Genomic DNA, 19244 nt, shown 5'->3' with positions numbered 1-19244 from the left:
ATGCTGTAAAGCCCTGTGAGGCAAATTGTGATTTGTGATATTGGGCTTTATAAATAAAATTGATTGAATTGATTGAAAATTGACAGTCTAATCTTTAACTCCCAGGCTTATTAAATCACCACATTNGAGGCAAATTGTGATTTGTGATATTGGGCTTTATAAATAAAATTGATTGAATTGATTGAAAATTGACAGTCTAATCTTTAACTCCCAGGCTTATTAAATCACCACATTCATCATCACAACTGCTTAATGTTATCATCTGTATGTGTGTCTATTATCAGTCTTACAGTCTTAGTCATACTTCTACTATTATTATACACATATGATTATTATTGTCACATACATATACTATCATATATTAATATATACATGTAACATGTATACTACCAAGATACAATAATCAAACCACCGGGATCAAATCAGTGTGCATTCAAGATGGCAGACAGTCGGCGTCCTCCATCACTTCGGCTCTCAAATTTGAACTTTTAATCCAGTTTTATGCCACTTATAATAGACTACTTTTAAGATTTTATTTGTTTTAAAGTCTGTACGTTGGCCTGACGGCTGATCTCGTGTTTTCGATCGGCGGATTTTAAGCTTTTTGGGACACTTGTGTGACTGGTGCCGACACAGTCACACCCCAAACTACTTTAGCGCTTCGCTAACTTTTAGCAATAAACTAGTTTTTCTCCATTCTACAACCGGATCAACCACAACGATACTGCCCGCCTGAGAGGGAAAGACCCTGTGAACACTTCGGCCACCATTTTTACACCTCATGTGCTGTTTTCTGGACACTGGACTGACTGCAGCTAACTGGCAAAATTCACTGGTTTCTTCCGGACACCCATTCATCTCAACGGGCCCGGTGATTGGGCCCGCGCCGGTAAGTCCCGCTTTCTACTGGATCCAAACCCACCCTGTTCTGAGACAACACGACGCCGTGGACTCCTTTTGGAGTCCCCCGCGCATAAGTTCTTTCTACTGTGGCTCATACCAAGCTAGAGAAAGTAGCTTCCTGGCGAATATAATCACGCCATTACACATTACACTGTTGCTGCTGGAATTTGTTTTCTGTTTCCTAGGCTACCCCATTGCCCCCCATGGCTCCACTCACCTCTCCACATAACTGTGACAGCTGTCTCCACAAATCCCAAAAGATCGTCGCGGCGGAGGGGTCGCTGTCATCTACAGAGACAATTTCTTTTATAAGCCTGTTCCCTGTGGGGAATTCTCCTCCTTCGAAAACTTAACATTTTGTGTTAATAAGCACCAGCTGATTTTATTCCTTTTAGTTTACCACCCTCCTAAGCCCAATGGCACATTTATCTCTGAATTCTCTGACCTGCTCTCTCTGCTTTTACCTAATTATGACTGGGTCTGTATAATCGGTGACTTCAACATTCATGTTTGTTGTCCTGGTGATGCTCTTGCTGGGGAATTTCTTAATCTTTTAGAATCGTTTAATTTTGTTTTACATTCCACAGGGCCCACCCATGAGAAGGGCCATATCTTAGATCTTGTTATTTCATATGGTCTGAAGATTGATAATGTGGAACTTATTAACACCTGTTTATCCGATCACTTTACTATTGTTTTAAACTTGTACTCCTCTCCTTCGCCTAAAGTCTCACCTGCCCCATCCGCTCCCGCATGATTAACTCAACAACAGCAGCTAAATTTTTACATGCTTTTTCATGCCTCTCTTCCGAACTACCTCTCTCCCATGATACCAACCTCCTGGTGAATTCTTTCAATGACCTCTGCCTGAATACAATGGACTCAGTAGCCCCAGTCAAAACCAGAACCAAAATCACTTCCTCAGTCTCTCCATGGTTTAATGACCATACCCGCTCCTTAAAAAGAGAGGTACGCAAAATAGAGCGTAAATGGAAGTCCTGCAAAATTCAAGTTCACTATGAGCATTTGAAAAGCCTAATGAATGATTACAACGCTGCAGTTAAGGACGCACGACCAACTTATTTCTCCAACTTGATCTCCCAGAATGCTCAAAACTCTAAAGTGCTGTTTCAAACACTTGACCGAATTGTTGGCACCCCCACCAATATTAATTTACATGCATCACCTGAACTCTGTGAGCAATTTTCATCATTTTTCACTGAAAAAATTGAAAACATTAGATCTCACACCATCAGCAGTCGACCCCACAATTCACTTGTCCCGGAACCGCCAACTCACCAATCCTACTCTATGTCAGTCCTCTGCTCGTTTAGTTCAGTGTCACTAACTGATCTCAACACAGTGGTGATGCGCATGAAATCCTCCTCTTGCCCTTTGGATGTGGTCCCTACCAGACTACTGAAGGAAATTATGCCCACTGTTGGTCCCTTCATTTTATCTATCATCAATCACTCTCTGACCTCAGGTGTGGTTCCTGCTTATTTTAAATCTGCTCTAATTGAACCTATTCTCAAAAAACCCAATCTAGACCCATCCATTCTGAACAACTACAGACCTGTCTCAAAGCTCCCTTTTTTATCAAAGATCCTAGAAAAAACTGTATTCAAACAATTAATAACTCATCTATCAGTCAATAACTTATTCGAAAAATTCCAATCCGGCTTTCGATCACTTCATAGCACAGAATCAGTTATCCTTAAAGTTTGCAATGATCTCCTGTTGGCTGAAGATGCCGGCGAGTGTTCCTGTTTTAGTTCTCTTGGACCTTAGCGCCGCATTCGATATGGTAGACCATGATATTTTAATTGACAGGTTAGAGAAGTGGGCAGGATTCACTGACATGGCCCTGAATTAGTTCAGGTCTTACCTTTTTAACAGATACTCTTCCGTATCTATAGCTGGCTCTGTTTCTGCCCCCACTAACGTCTCCTATGGTGTCCCCCAGGGGTCGATCCTGGGCCCTATTCTCTTTTCCATTTACATGCTCCCTCTAGGTGACATCATTCATAAATACAACGTCCATTTTCATTGTTATGCAGCCGACACACAGTTATACATCCCAATCAAGCCCGGTGATCAGTCTAATATTGCAGCCCTCCACAACTTTATCACAAAAATAAAATACTGGATGTCAGACAATCTTCTCCAACTCAATCAGTCAAAATCCGATGTCATTGTTATAGGTCCATCCACAAAAAGAAAACTAATTTTGGAAAGCCTTGGCGATTTAACACCTGTAAAACCCTCAGCCAGAAAGCTCTGTGTCATTTTTGACCAGGACTTGAGCTTTGAACTTCATGTAAAAAAAAAAGTGGTCCAGACATGTTTTTATCATTTGAGAAACATAGCCAAAGTCAGGTCTTTTATCTCAGCCACAGATTTGGAGAAACTCATCCATGCTTTTATTTCTTCACGCCTCGACTATTGTAATAGCTTATATACCTGTCTCAGCCAGAAATCACTTCACCATCTACAGTTAGTACAAAATGCTGCAGCTCAGCTTTTTTTTTTTTACTTTTTTTTTCTGCAGGTCGGCTTTTAACTAGGTCCAAACAATGTGACCACATCACCCCTGTTTTAGCATCCCTGCACTGGCTGCCTGTTCATTTTAGGATTGATTTTAAAAATCTTTTATTTGTTTTTAAGGCCAGACTTGGGCTAGCCCCTGCCTATATTTCAGACCTTCTATCCTCACACAAACCAGCTTGCAGTCTGAGATCCGCTGGTAATGCCCTGCTAACTGTTCCAAGGTCTAGGCTGAAAACAAAAGGCGACAGGGCCTTTGCAATCAGGGCCCCTAGACTCTGGAACGATTTGCCAGAGGAAATCAGGTTTTCAGAGTCTGTTCCTCGTTTTACCTCGCTCCTCAAGACACACTTTTACAGGAAGGCTTTTATGATGTAATGTTTAAGTTGATGTAATGTTTAATTTGTATGTATTTTGTGTTGATATTGACTGCGTGCTGATATTTTATGCTGTAAAGCACTTTGTTATTTATATTGAAAAATGCTATACAAATAAAGTTATTATCATTATTATTATTATTACTATTATATCATTACTTAAATTAATGTTATTGTAGCTATTGTCATTACTGTTTGATGTCATCTGATGTTTCATCTCTCTCTGCCTCTCTTTCAATGTTTCATTTTGTCACATGGATTATTGTACATTTATTATGTTGATCTGATCTGTACACACAACATCTATTGCACGTCTGTCGATCCTGGAAGAGGGATTCCTCCTTAGTTGCACTTTCTGAGCTCTTTTAAAGGTTTGAGTCTTTCCTTATCCACTGTGGGGGTCCAAGGACAGAGGGATGTTGTATGCTCTCTGAGCGCAATTGTGATTTGTTGTATTGGGCTTTATGAATAAAACTGAATTTAACTGAATTATTTTATTTACTTTCTATATATATATGCTACTATTTTTGTCACATTATTTCTCCAATAACAAAAAAAGTCTTTGCATTCAAAGCAATAGTAGAAAATGCTGCATGCGCTACCCTTGCATATATGTTCCACACATTTGCAGCGAGTTGTCTGTTTTGTTATCCTTTAGTAACATAAATGGAGGCTAAGGTACCTTTATAATCATCTTGTGACAGCCGGGAATAGCTGGGAAATGATTGGTTTTAATTTGTTAATTTGAGATTATCTTGTGACATAGCATGTGCTTGTGCTTACAGTGTGGTTCACAGATAATGGATGACTGCCTTAAATATACTGACATTAAAAAGTGAGTGGCTGCAGTGTTTTTAGATTTTAGTGCAGCTTTTGATGTACTGGACATGAAATTGTTGCCGGACAAACTAAAATGGTACAAAGTTGCACCTTACACCATATGTTGGTTAAACAGTTATTTTTCTGATAGAAAACAGTATGTATTTTATATTGGTATTTTTCTAAATGTGAAAGAATTACAATGTGTTGTACCACAAGGAAGCTGTTTGGGACCATTACTGTTCTCTATCTTCACCAATGATCTCCCTCTTGTTCTACATCAAGTGAGAGCAAATGATACAACATTGTATTTACCAACAGCATCTATTGAGGAATAGTCTAGTGCTTTGGACAAGGAAATACAATCAATTGCCGTGTGGCCATAAGTTAGTTTTTAATTTATCAAAAAGAAAAGGTGTAGTATTTGGATCAACTTTCAGACTTAAACATAAACCACAGTTAAACCCGTTTATGCAGGGAGTGCCTGTGTAACAGGTAGAGGAAACCAAACACCTCAGGGTGATATTAGACAGCAGACTGAAGTGGTCAAAACAGACCGAAAAAACTGTTGCAGTTATGGTAAGAGTTCTGGTAGTTATCAAGAGATGTGCTAAAAACCCCAAATATCCTTTACCATCATTTTTTATAGTAGTAACGCCCATAAAATTACTATTAGGCATGCAGCAGTTGTTTTCTACTTCCTGTTTAAAAAACAAATGCAAGGCCACACACTAATGTTCAGAGGAATGAAATTATCGAATGGTTTGCCATCGGACATTACACATGTAACAAGTGCAGCTGCCTGATGGCATAAAACACCATATTTGCTTGTGTGGACCCCAGGAAGAGTAGTTGCTGCCTTGGTGGTGACTAATGGGGATCCAAATAAATAAATAAATAAATAGATAAATAGATAAAAAAGATAAAAAAATAAATAAATAAACCATGTCACTACTGTCCAATAAAAAATATACACAGATACTGCAATGTCAAGATTTCCAATAACCACCGTTTTCCTAGATTTGACCCATACTGGTGGATGTAATTTCCATCTCAACAGATATGGGTCAAATGACCCAGAACAGACTTAATGAACAAAACCTTTTAGCACCTGTAAGTTATAGTTAAACTTTGCAGACCAGATATTATAAAATGTTAGTATTTGTACGTTCTGCAAACCACAGATACCTTACTTTTGCACATTATTATGTAGTGGGTACGTTGAAACTTTATGTTTCAACAATGCTGTGGTTAATGCATGTTTAGGTTTAGACACAAAAACCACTTGGCTATGGTTGGGAAAAAAACATGTTTTGGCTTAAAATACCCAGTTTGTGGGTACAATCCTGACAGGAAATGCAGCGATGTCTCTGTTAAAGAAAAATGGCTTGAATTGCTACTTTCCTGGCAGGAAACCCAGCAACATCTCAGTGATAACTGTTCATGGCACTATTTCTGCTAGAAAAACAGTGATGGGTTGCAATAAAACATCCATGTCTAAGTTCTAAAATCTGTTGGAAACACAGCAATGACTCGCTAAATCACAACAAGTGTTGTTTTTTGGTCTCCAACAGTGGTCTGCAGCGTGGCAGGTGTCTCGCCAAGGTGACACACTATCCACCACCCCCTCACCTCTAGATGACAAAGTCAGCTCATATGCTGCGTGAAATATAAAGGTATTTGTACAAATGTAACATATCTGTGGTTTGTAGAAACATACAATGCCAGCATTTTCTTCAAGCGACTGGCCTGGACTATGTCCAATTATGTTCATCTCTCTCCTCAGCAAAAAGAGTCAAAACAAATTGGCGAGTGTGTGTGCTGGTTATACCTGAGGTCTACTGCTCCTACAAGCCTCTTCCAGGTTTTTGTGCCAGATGATCGCTGAAAACCTGGATCCTGTTTGGAACTTGTAAACGTTGCCTGTGAAATGACATAAATTGTTTTGTGTGATTACTTGACTATAGATGACATGGATTTGTAAAATGCCATATTGTAAATCTTAGCTTTGACAATCAGCTTTTTCCATAAAGGGCTATCAATTCTGGAACAAATTACCAACTAAAATCAAACTGATTCCAGATATATTTATATATATATTATATAGTATATATTTTCCCCCGTTAAAGGGTTTTTTTTGGGGAGTTTTTCCTTATCCGCTGTGAGGGTCCTAAGGACAGAGGGATGTTGTATGCTGTAAAGCCCTGTGAGGCAAATTGTGATTTGTGATATTGGGCTTTATACATAAAATTGAACTGAATTGAATTGAATATAAAATCCCTCATAACAATGCTCAAGTGCTGGCTAAGAACCCACTCTTAGCTAACTGCTTCCTCATGTATTGGTGTGCCGTGGTATGTGTATATATAAAAATCCCCTCTCATGGGGGTGGTGGTGTGTCTTCCTCAAGCTTGGGTCCTCTACCAGAGGCCTGGGAGTTGGACGGTTCTGCGCAGTATCTTAGCTGTTCCTAGGACTGCATTCTTTTGGACAGAGACTACAGATGTTATACCTGAAATCTGCTGAAACCACTCCGCTTTCAGCCCTTGGTATTTTTTGAGCTTCTTCTCTCTTTCTGAGGTTACTGTCACTTGGAATTGCTGCATCTATCACTACTGCCTTCTTCTGTTGTTTGTAGATCAACATGATTTTCTGGTTGGTTAGCCATGACCAGTTTGTCAGTCTGGATCTGGAAGTCCCACAGGATCTTAGTTCAGTCATTCTCAATCACCTCAGAAGGTGTCTTCCAATCTGACCTTGGTACTTCCAGCCCATACTCAGTGCAGATGTTCCTGTACACTATGGCAGCCACTTGGTCATGGCATTCCATGTACGCTCTTCCTGCCTGCATCTCACACCTATTATGTGTTAAACTGTCTCAGAAGCATCTTTGCACAGCCTGCACCTGGGGTCCTGTCTGGTGTGGTAGACCCCTGCTTTTATTGATCTTGTACTAAGTACTTCTATTCCTGTGCTACCATGATTAGTGCATCTGTGCTGTCTTTCAGTCCAGTCTTTTCCAGCCACTGGTTGGATTTCTTGATGGCGGCCACTTCTTCAATCTGTCGGTGGTATATGCCGTGCAGGGGCTTGTCCTTCTGTGATGGTTCGTCCTCCTCTTCTGCATTCTTGGGTTTCTGCTGCCTGAAGTATTCACTTAACAGCTTATCTTTGAGGGTCATCCTCCTGATGTTTTCCTGGATCTTGGTTGTTTCATCTTAGACAGTGGCTCTGATGCTCACCAGTCCTTGGCCCCCCTCTGATGACTGGCAGGGTGGACACATTGATGGCTCAGACCTTGTTCTTTAGTTCAGCTGACTTTTCAGGACCTGCCTTACACTGTGTGGATATTTAGGTGTGGCTGACTGCCTTGCGGCCTGCTCATGGTTCCCGTTTGCATGTATATAATATATGTACATATATATATCAGTATGTGTATTGTGCTATATGTATTATTGTGCCTTCCATGTCTATAGTGTATTGTTGTTTTAGGATGTTTGAAACTGTATATTTTTAAAACACTGCAGGCCTACATGTAAAAGCAAAATTGGGGACGGGAGTTAAAAATTAGCTATAGATATAAACTGTCTATGCAACACATCAATACTCTGTATGGGAACTATGTTAAACTGCCTTGTCCCATCAAATACTTAAAATTAATTAAATTAATTTGAAAAGAGCAGGAGCTCTGTTGGGGGCAGCAAGCTGACCTTTGTCTGGGTCATTGAGCTGGAAGATGTTGGGTCTGGCAGGGTCATCTGGCAGCACCACCATCCATCCAGTCACACACACCTTCTTACAAGGGCTGGACTTATACTGTAGCAAGCACAGGATTAAAGTGGATCAGATTCACAGCAAAGATCTCAAAACTAAACACATCAGTCTGTCAGTAAAAAAGAATAAAACAAAGGTGTAAAATGCATGCCTGCACTTCTGCTTCCTGCATTTTGCACAGGACTTGTATCATTTACCAGGACAGAAACCTTCACATGCAGTAAAACTTTAAGTAGATTGGGGGCGCCTGCCTCAGGTGCACAGCCCAACCCACAGTCCTTTACTGCATGTCATCCCCCCTTTCTCCCCCTTTTGGCAAAAAAGCCAAAAAAAACAACAACCTCTATCTATCTATCTATCTATCTATCTATCTATCTATCTATCTATCTATCTATCTATCTATCTAGTATTTGCATTTTTTGCCTCTGTTTCTCTTGAATGCCTACCTACATTTTTAGAAAGCCCTGACCTCACTTGAGCCCTATCGAGGGACATGCCCGTAAATGTCCCAATCACAGAAAATCCAGGCAGGGTCTCTGCAGATAAAGACAATGCCACACACAAAGAGAGGGTCATCATGACTGAGTGGGATTACTGCTGTATGAATCTATACATCTATACACAGGAAAATCCTGCACCGCAGAGTATATCTTTCATATTGACTTAAATAACTTCAAATTCGGATTTTATATTTTTGCTCATCATGTGCCACACAGTTGTTCACAATTGGCATGAAATACCTTTTATGTAAAATGTATATATACCTATAAGATAGATACACCTTTTATGTAAAAGGTATATAAGGCCAGGAGAATTCATAAAGATCCCAAACATCCAGATAACTGCCTTTTCACCCTGTTGAGATCAGGAAAAAGGTACCGGTTACAACAGGCAGCATTCAGATTCAGTTTGCTGCAGGGGTCCTTGTCCAGTGCTGCTGCTCGCTCTCCTTCGGGCAAAGTTGTTGGTAGCAGTGCGGAGTGAGGCGGAGGACACACTGTGATTTAGGCTTTAGCTAATGTCAGCTAAACGTGAACTTGAGGCTGCAGCTATGAGCCTTTAGCTCCTTTTAGCAGAAGGCTAAACTATTAGCAACATTTTCTCTCAATCTCTGAAATGCTTCACTGATATTGACATGATTTATTTTGTCAGAGCTTTTTTAGACTCTGTTTTTGATAAGTGCGTCTTCCTTTTTTGGGCTGCTTTGCGGTGTAGGCCGTTGTTGCCAATCCTGGAATTGCAACGATTTTTCTACAGGATTCCCCACCATTGAATCAGGTTTTCACAATCTGGGCCGGCACACATATCTACAGTTTTGGAACAGCCAGTTGAAATGCCCTCTGTCTGAAATGAACTGTGATTAACCAATGTCCAGTCTCCAGTCATTGGCTAGTCTGAAAACAAAGCCAAGAGGAGGTGGAGAGGGTAGTTTTCTGCCAGTCAACTTGAATCACAATATGCTCAAACTGCCTACTCAGTGGTGTAGGGGTAGTTAATGAGGTAGCTGTACTTCTAGGAAGATAGGTCTGTTACAGGGGAGGAAGTGGGTATACTCCCAAACATATTCCATTGGCTTTTTGGCTGATATGTGGGTATACCGTAAACAGCTAGAAAAAGAGGTGAGTATAAACCCTACACCTGCCTCTACCCTCCACTACAACACTCTGCCTACCACAGCTTTACTAGCCAACATTATTATGTTTTTATTCTTTATTAACTATAACTGGTAGTGTCAATCAAGTGAGCAGAAGGTTAGGTAATTGACATATCTGTAAATCTTCAAATATGTTTACACTAGTCGTATTATTAAAATGTTCAGACGTTTTCATTAATTTTCAGCCAAAAGAGTCAATCCTGCAATACAATATCCACACATGACAACTGCAGTCTCTTCAGATTTCTTTTTTTTTGATAATGCTATGGAAAAAGTGAGCACTAATTTCCAAGGGTCATAACGATTTGGACAGGAGGGGCATTAAAAATAGCTTAAAATATATATTAATTAATCACTTTTTGGCCATCACGATACATACTTATTTTGCAGAGTCACACATACACATTGCAGGGCCTTGCGGTCCTGTCCGGTGGTGTTTCTGTAACAGGCTGTGATGTATCCTGTCAGGACATTCTCAATGGTGCAAGAGAAGAAATTCTTCAGTATCTGAGGGGATAACTGGAAAATCTCCTCAGGTGTCTACTGTGAGAACAGTCTCTGCCTTGCCATTCTCACCACTAAGTCAGAATGCACTTCCCACTCACAGATTAAGACCAAAGCAACAACAGCACAAGAATTAGCGAGAACGTGCATCCCACAGTCCCTCCACCTCACTCCCTGCTGCTACAAAACTACCTAGCTGGAAAGTTTGCTGATCCCATCGGGGGTCAGGGTGTGCCAGGATTAGACTTCCCCCTGCTGGGTCTTGCACTGGCTCAGTTCAAGTTTCTACAGTCACTATCGGAAGGTCTGTCCCTGCAAAATATTAAAGCTACTGTTGTTTGGAAAATAGCGATAAGGTGCACTGAATTTGATTACTGTTTATCAGACCACAAATGAAACAAGAAATAGCTGAATAGCACACCCCCACTGCCCCTCCACCTCACTTAACTAAAGCATGATAAGGCTTAATGATAATGTTCAGAAAACACCACAACATTTCCCAAAACACAAGATTTTAGAAAAAACTTCAACAGTCCGCAAAATTACAACATTTCAAAAAACAAAACATTTGGTGAGACGCAAACTGGAAATGATAGGTACTATTGGACAGTGATTCCTTGTCGCTGATGGGATGCACTGTCTGTTAGTCTGTGAAAAATGTTAGTATTTATTCTTCTGTTTAATTTCCAGAGTTTAAGATAAAATAACATTTTATTTATTCCTAAAGGGAAATTGCTGCGCAGCAGTCAGCAGCTTGCATAGCTGCTACCTCGCGGTGCCTTTCCACCAAACTCCCAGCCTGTGAGACTGCTTTTACAGTGAAGACAGCAGCTGGCACCAGACGGTTTGTCTCCAAAGCTGAGGACTGCCCTCCTCCTGGCTAAGTAGTCTCATAGGTATGAGTGAGGTGGAGGGACGTCAGGGTGCAGTACAGTCTGTATCCGTGGAATACAACCAATGTTATAGTAGCTTGGAAAATGAACATCTGAACATACATTAGCGTGATGAGATCTATCTTAAGTGACAGAAACCATCTTTGGAAAATATTTGTTTGACATGTACTTTGATTTTTTTAGTTTGGCTCATGCCCCATCTGCTAACATAGAGGAGGCGGTGATTATGACCTATATAGTGCAGCCACCTACTGACATGTTTTGGCTTCACTTCTAGGGGGGCTGCCATGCCCTCTATCTTTAGTCTATGGTCTGAACAGTTTCATGGCAATCTCAGTTTAAGCCCTGGTTGTTTTGGCAACATCTGTAGTTACTAGTGGTAACAGTTAATGCAGCTTAATACTACCGGTCACAGAGTTCTGGGGATAGAAAAACAAAATACCATCATATTAAAAGAAAAAGAGTCAGGCAATAATTTACCTTTTTCCATCATTCTGTATGCAACAGTGACCTGATTTCATGCTGTACACAGCATGGATCTATGGACAGCAGGGCACAGTGAAAGTGAAATTTGGCTCCTTCTTGTTCCATTGCTCCCTTTCAAACTGATGCACTGTCAAAAAATTCTGAAAATAACCATTTAATAACCAGAAGAAAAAGTTTATTTTTTTTCTGCAAATGTCACTCACAACACCCAGTTTGTAATACTGCAAATACATCAAAACTGCAATACTTTGATCAGTGGGCCATAGGCTTAGGGGCTGTCCACACCAACATGGGTATTTATAAAACCGTGACTCTTTGCTCACGGTTTGGCCTTTCATCCACACGTAACCGCAGTTTTGGGCCCCTGTAACCGGAGTTATTTGTAACTGGAGTCCAGGGTGAACTTTTTGGAAAAGTCCGGTGTCAGCAGTCATGTGTGGACAGGATAACCGCAGTTATTTTGTCTCGTCTCCATTGTATGACGTCACAGTGTGAGACGTAAACAGAAAACAGCTGTGTTATTACCCGATCCAGTGTGTGCGAGAGACGATTTGAGGATGGACCTAAACAAAATACTGCTGCTATTTAGCAGCATATCAGCACTTTGTGGCTGTATCATACAACTAATGCTACTCAGTGACATGATGACACAGTGATTCTCATGGAGCTGCTGAGGAATCAGAATTTTCGACACTCTGGAGTTCTTTCTGCTGAGTGGGTGTGAAGGGGGAGTTCAGAGATTGTTGTTTTTCCGGTAATGACGTTTTACTGCCTTCTGATTGGCTACAATGGCCTTACAGTTAGGAGTTATATTGCCACCTACTGCTTTGGCATGTGTATTACATTGCTTGATAGTGGAATTTGCGGTGTCATGTGGATGGAGGTATTTTTATTACACCGCTCGTGTGGACTAGGCCTAAGTCACCCTGCCAGCCAGCCACGCCCCCTTCATCAGCACTCCCTGCATTTAAGCTTCACTCTTGGCTTGATTTCCCGGTACCTCCCCTGCTTGTTCCTGACCTGCCTCCGTCGTCTCTGCCCTTGTATTACCTCAGCCTTCTGTTTACGACTCCGAGCCCTGCCTGCTCCCTTCCTGGTTCCTGTCTACTCGGCTCTGAGGCTGCATGGTGCAACACCAATCCCGCTTACCTCAGCTCTCCTGATTTGGCTCGCTCAGCTACCAGCCTGCACCTGTATCTCCTTCATTTCTCAATACTCAAACTCTACAATGTTCACAAATGTCAATTCCACTTGTGATGCGTGCAGACTTTCTTCTGCATCCTTAGCACACTCATTTTGGCTGTGTCCTAATTTGTCCACTTATTGAGTTCAATATTCAAAACACTTTCAGATATTTTTAAAATTTGCTTTGACAGCTATTTTTGCCATAGCAGGAGAAGAAAATAACGAAATTTGTCACTTTATTAGCACGGAGATTAATCCTTCTCCGGAAGAACCCTCATCCTATGAGCTGGACTCAGTGGTTGAGGGAAGTGATGCAACATCTCAAACTTGAGAAACTAAGATTCACATCAAATGGCTCTTCTGATAAATTTATGAGAATCTGGAATACATTTATGGAATATACCGTATAAAAGCTAGTCTCTGAACTCCCACTTTATTGATAACACCATGTAAAGTAAGTCAAATTTACTTGTTTAAAAACAGACATTTCTTTAAAAAAAAAAAAAAAAAAACTTCAACAGTATTATCTTTAACTTACATGTTTCCTCTCAGAAGCCCTCAGTGCTTTTGCCCCAAAAAATATCAGTGTTGATCCAGACAGAGTGATCCAAAATCTGGTCCATGATGACAACTGAAACCCAGGAAATACATGGGTACACCAAAAACATGTAACTCACTCTTGTCAGACAATCTTAGAGAGTATCTCACGCCACAGTAAAATCAATGATCACCATACCTTGGGCTTCCGTCCCTCTTTAAGCAGAGTTTTCCTTCGCAGGGGTCCTTCAATAGTCACACTGCTGGCATCACTGCATCCATAGCAGGAGTTGGCAGCAGATGAGCTTAGGGTGTTGGGAAGTGGAGAATAGAGACAAATGACCAACTGAATGGATTCTGGTCCAGTATTCAGAGAGTGCAATTCAGTTTTTGACAAAATATGCTGCTGAGGACAGTGATGGTTCTAAAGTCTGCGGGGTTTAAAATGATCAGTGTAGATGAGGAGTTAGTCTTTCAGTGATCGTGTTAAAATACACCTTGTACTGATTTAATGCTTTAAAAGTAGCTACTGGCAAAGCACAGTATATATTTCTACGCCACATGCTGTGTATATTTTTTGTATATTTTTAATTTTAGTACTACTCATTTTTGTATATATTTAAGATTTCTATATTCTAATGTCCACATACATTTTATTTTTGCTGCTGTAACATAAGAATTTCCCAGGTTGGGATCAATAAAGTACTACCTATCTATCTTTCTATCTATATGTGTGTCGGTATATATTGAACATCAGATTCTTTTCTCCACTGACATTAGCTTCAATATAACAGAAATTAATACAGTCACAAAATGTGGTGTGGTCACACGCTTGGAAATGTAATACTGTTTTACCGCTGTCCCCAAGATGATGCCATATCTGACTTAATGATAGTCCAGACTCTAAATATCAATATCACTTTTGTACAATAAATGCAGTATAAGGAAGGTGGAATAAATACATTTAAGGGACCAACACTGACCAACACTGACCAACAAGTGACCAACACCCAAAACAGCTGTAGATTTATCATCATCTTTAGGAATGATTTACAAAAGGCTCCCAAAGTGCTTTTGCACTGCAACAGAACAATATACTACTTACTTACTGTGTGTCTTGTTTAAAGTGAGACTTTTTGCTATCAAACATTATTGTACCTGTAAACATAGCTGCGGCTCCGGGGGGAGTTGCGAAGTGGGACCCTCCAGTTTGGGCCCAGTGTTGCGTACATGCGGCCCCTGTTGGTTACACATTGTCACAGTCAGTCTTGGGCTCATGGGATTGACCTTTGGTAATCAGAACTGTTTAGTTTATCCCATGTCACCAGAAGAAGCCGCAGTGTAAACCATAGAGATAGAACAGTGACAGTACATTTAAGCATCAAACACTTAATTTCCTGCATTCCTGTAAATTGTTATGCACAAGTGGCCTTTCTGCATCAATTTATGGTGGAAATGTCTGATTATTGTAAACACAAGTTCAGCTGCCAGCAGAGGCGGTCCTGGCTGGTTTTACGCCCTGGGGCGAACCATCCCCCCTTCTCTGTCGCCGGTAAGCCGTTATCTTGCGCTGCAGAGCACTATGAGCCTCCGCCATATTCCTGTCTGTGACCCCCGTTCAACCCACAACCACCAGGATTCGCCTTTCCTTTTTGCTGCTGGTTGAAACGTGATAATAGGGGCGCTCCAGCGCCACTCCACTAACTTGACATGGAAAGGAGCGGTAGTCTAGAAAACTGGCGAGTTTTTTTTTGTTTTTTTTTTTTTGTTTTTTTTAGATTGCGCCCTGGGCGGTCGCCCACATTGCCCATAGCAAAAACCGTCTCTGGCTGCTAGGTGCCAGTTTGATATATAATTAGGCAATATCACACGAGAGGGAGTGATGTTGTACTGTATATTGTCACGGCTGTGATTCGGTCATAGGCACTCAGCCTGCCGAAGACAATTACAGCCGTGACGATATACAGTACAACATCACGACCTCGAGTGTGATATTGGTTTTTTACAACAGTTCAACAACAGCTTAAACAGCAATGTTGAGTAAGGAAATGTTAACAAAAGGTGATGAAATAAATTATTTAAGTATGATATGTAGCTCCGCGAAAAAAAAAAAACAGTTCCCCCAGTCTGTTGCCAGGCAACACAGCACACACGCCAGGAACTCACAAGCTACTTTGTATTTACATTGATCTGCAATGTAGCAAGTGTGACAGTGGGTTAAGTAACGGTTGTATTTATATTATAACACCTGTGAGCGGAGTGATTTTACTGTTACATGTCCCAGTGATGTTGTACTCTATATCAGCACTCATGGAATGCCTCTCGTCCAATCAAATTACTTGGTCGGAACTGTTGTATAATGGCAATTATATGTGACGACATACAGTACAACATCACTCCCTCTCGTGTGATATTCCTTAAATAATATAGTAGGGCTCTCAGGCATTCTGTATTGCTTTATTCTCCTTAACATCAACATTTCTCATTAATGTTAGCTCTGCTGAGTCAGCACACACAGAGGGTTAAGTTACTTTTACCTCCACATAACCCCATTTGCGGCTCTCTCTGGATGAGACAGTTTAGGGAAGTGACTGTCAGAGGTCGAAAGTAAGACTAACTGAAATCACTTATGATCAGACATCTCACCACTGTGTGGCCTATTATCCACAAAAATATTAACTTTACCACTTCAAATAAGAAAATACTCAAAGCAACCTATTTTTTTTATGAATTCATTCTTGAAATGTTACGATTTTTTGTAATATTTTGACTGAAAAAACATTTTAGATCATTAATAAGAGTAGTTCTGAAATAGCTGTAAAAATTAATCTAGAGTCACTCTTATCCTATATACATTTCCTTAGCCAGTTATAATTTCTCCATACCTGTGAAGCCTTGGGCTGATAATTGGTGCTGCTGTCAGGTCCCTGTCCTGATACCTGCCTGATTTCTCCCTGTCCCTCTTCTATCTATTGCAATAATATAGATAATATATGTGCAAAGCAAAATTTTGAAATAGAATTAGGAATAGTAGTAGTGAAATTGCTGTGAAAATTAACCTCAAAGTCACTTTTATGCTATAGATATTTTTCTCTCAGCCAGTTATAATCTCTCCTCACCTGTGAAGACCTTGCATGATCATCCTTGCTGGCCTCTGGTCCACTGTCTCCTCCCTGACCCTGCTCTTTCTATTGTGGCAATAAAGATTAAAAAAATATGTGGAAAGCAATAGTGACCACAAGCTTTGTGCAGAAATTAAGGAGGAGTGGGTTTATTCCCTAGCTAGCTAGCCCGCGATTTAACATAGGTAACAATTAGTATTCTTGTTAACTAGCTTAACTTGATATATTGGCATTTATTAATTAGTCTTCATTTAGCTAACATTATCTACATGCAACTGCATTACTCAACTTACACGGTTTGTTTGGAAGAAACTGTGCAAGGTTTTTCACTTCTTGCTGGCTGGTTTGCTGAACATAACACACAGCAGCACTGCCCAGCAGCACACGTCTGGTCTGTGCTATTGATTCAGATCACAAATGTGTATGCCGCCTGGCGCGTCTACTCATGGTTAAAGACGGCTCGGAAAAATACGTTACCACATGTTAAAAACGAATTGAACGGTTCTAACAGCTGTAAAAAATGCGGGGGACAGAGGGCACAGATACGGGAAGTGCGGGGGACATGTCCCACCCGTACCCCGCGTCCGCTACGCCCATGGGCTTTGTCTACGATTGTCAGAAGGGGGAGTCTGGCCCAAAATTGTCAAGATTCTTATGTAGTGTGTGCCCAGTTTAGAGAGGTGGGACTTGCAGGAAAGATCAAGATCTTAACCTTCTGTATGTTGACATTGACTAGACACTGACGGACAACAGTGGTTACATTTGAATTCTGTGATCAAAATTATTATGAGGACAATTCATTATTTGCTGGATATTGGTATGGACATGTCCCAACCATCCTTACCAAATTCTACATGATTGAATGATTCAATGATATGTTGTCATAAAGTTTTTGTGAGAGTTCTAATGGGAGGATCTGTCACTGAAAAACACATCAGAATGCATCAGAATATAAGAATAATATGAAATCATTTTTAAGGCCTGTGTTTTTTTTCCACTATAACTTTTTTCAGTGCCAATACAACTTATTCTGATATGAGTGTTTGAATGCCGATGTTTCCTTTTTTAGTTCAAGTTTTGTCTTCTATGCCATTTTTTCTATACTAATATCTGCTGTCACTGTTCTGGGTCCATAGTAAACAAAAGCAAATTCATATCATTCATAGCACTGAGTTACAAACATGATCACATTGTTCCTTTGCAGTCTGTTTATAATCTGCCATTCATAGATAGAATAGAAATATTTTTTCCGTGTTCTTGCTGGGACAAACATATACAGTATGATTAACCTGAGATAGGAAGTTAACAACAATGAAATTAATTTCTACTTTATGTGTAATGAACATGCTTCAGGCACAGATACAAGCTAGTGACACAGAAGTACATTTCTTAGACAAATTCACAGTTTAGGATAAGGATAAGTATAAGTATAAGTCTGGAGGTATTTTATACTTTCTTCTTGTCAACAAATGTGCAAATGGGCTTGCAGCAACAGACAGAGTAGGTAAGTCAGAAAGTACTGAAATACAATAACACATTGTTGGTTTTGTCTTTCCCTGGGATAATTGACAATAAGAAATAAAATAAAATTTAAAGGAATCTTAAGGATTAAATGACTGGTTATATGTGACGACTGGCTCTCACCTTTCCATTCCAGGTGACAGCTCCTCCCCAAAAGAGCTTTCACTGCTGCCTATTAAAAAAAAAAAAAAAAAAAAAAAATCAGGACAGAATCAGGACAAAAGCTAATTAGGAAGAAAATAATCTTTACTTAAGCTTCAGAAGAACACACAGATGGTTATGGTGAGCATTCACCCAACATGGAGAAAAGAGACACATACAAGTGGTCTCTGCACCTTTCCGCTCTGCAACCTGCCATCTGTGGGATCTAAAAAGGTGAGATGAACATACGCTATATACATCTGATTCTCAATGCCAGAATGGAAACTGAGTCTGAGGGTTTCTGGGTAAGACAATTCATGCCTCAGTGTTATTAAAAGCTAGAGTGCTGGACTTTTGCACATAAAGTGGGAGAAATCACTGTCAAACACATCAACGTTTTTTTCAGTAAACATATTTCCAATGCAGCTATTCACATGTAATTTATACCATACATTGATATTGTAACGGACAGGGTGATGTGATGTTATGGGAATGGATTCTGTAGATTCTGTTGCTGTTAAGAATGTGTTCAGCTACAACAAAAAGTCTGTTACAGTAGTTATTGAGTTTTCTGTAATGTCAGTGAACGTCTCACTCCCAGCGGAGTTATATTTTTTAGACTCTGTGAAGCCTGTCAATCAATACTGGCACCTATGATAGTGACCTGAGTGAGATACCGACCTGTGATTGACAGAAGCTTCAGAAGAGGGTTGCTGTTATGCCTGTTGTGTGTGTGTGTGTGGAAGCTTGGAGCGGGAGTGTTAGTAAGCCGCTAATGAGA

The 19244-nt window shown here is 40.3% G+C and overlaps 1 protein-coding gene across 1 annotated transcript in view; it reads right to left on the bottom strand.

Moving 5' to 3' along the window:
* Positions 1–19244, bottom strand: part of LOC126395343 (ras-specific guanine nucleotide-releasing factor RalGPS1-like) — a 304495-nt gene that overhangs the window by 17102 nt on the left and 268149 nt on the right. The window contains exons 14-19 of the mRNA XM_050052749.1: positions 18446–18494; positions 14838–14918; positions 13879–13984; positions 13681–13773; positions 8357–8462; positions 6478–6569 (exon numbers count right to left, since the gene is read on the bottom strand). Coding sequence (XP_049908706.1) covers positions 6478–6569; positions 8357–8462; positions 13681–13773; positions 13879–13984; positions 14838–14918; positions 18446–18494 — 527 coding nt within the window. The remainder of the gene's footprint in view (positions 1–6477; positions 6570–8356; positions 8463–13680; positions 13774–13878; positions 13985–14837; positions 14919–18445; positions 18495–19244) is intronic.

This window comes from Epinephelus moara, chromosome 9 (genome assembly GCF_006386435.1).
Source record: "Epinephelus moara isolate mb chromosome 9, YSFRI_EMoa_1.0, whole genome shotgun sequence".
Classification (NCBI taxonomy): Eukaryota; Metazoa; Chordata; class Actinopteri; order Perciformes; family Serranidae; genus Epinephelus; species Epinephelus moara.
Note: the sequence above shows the minus strand (reverse complement) of the source record. Positions and strands in the feature narration are given on the sequence as shown.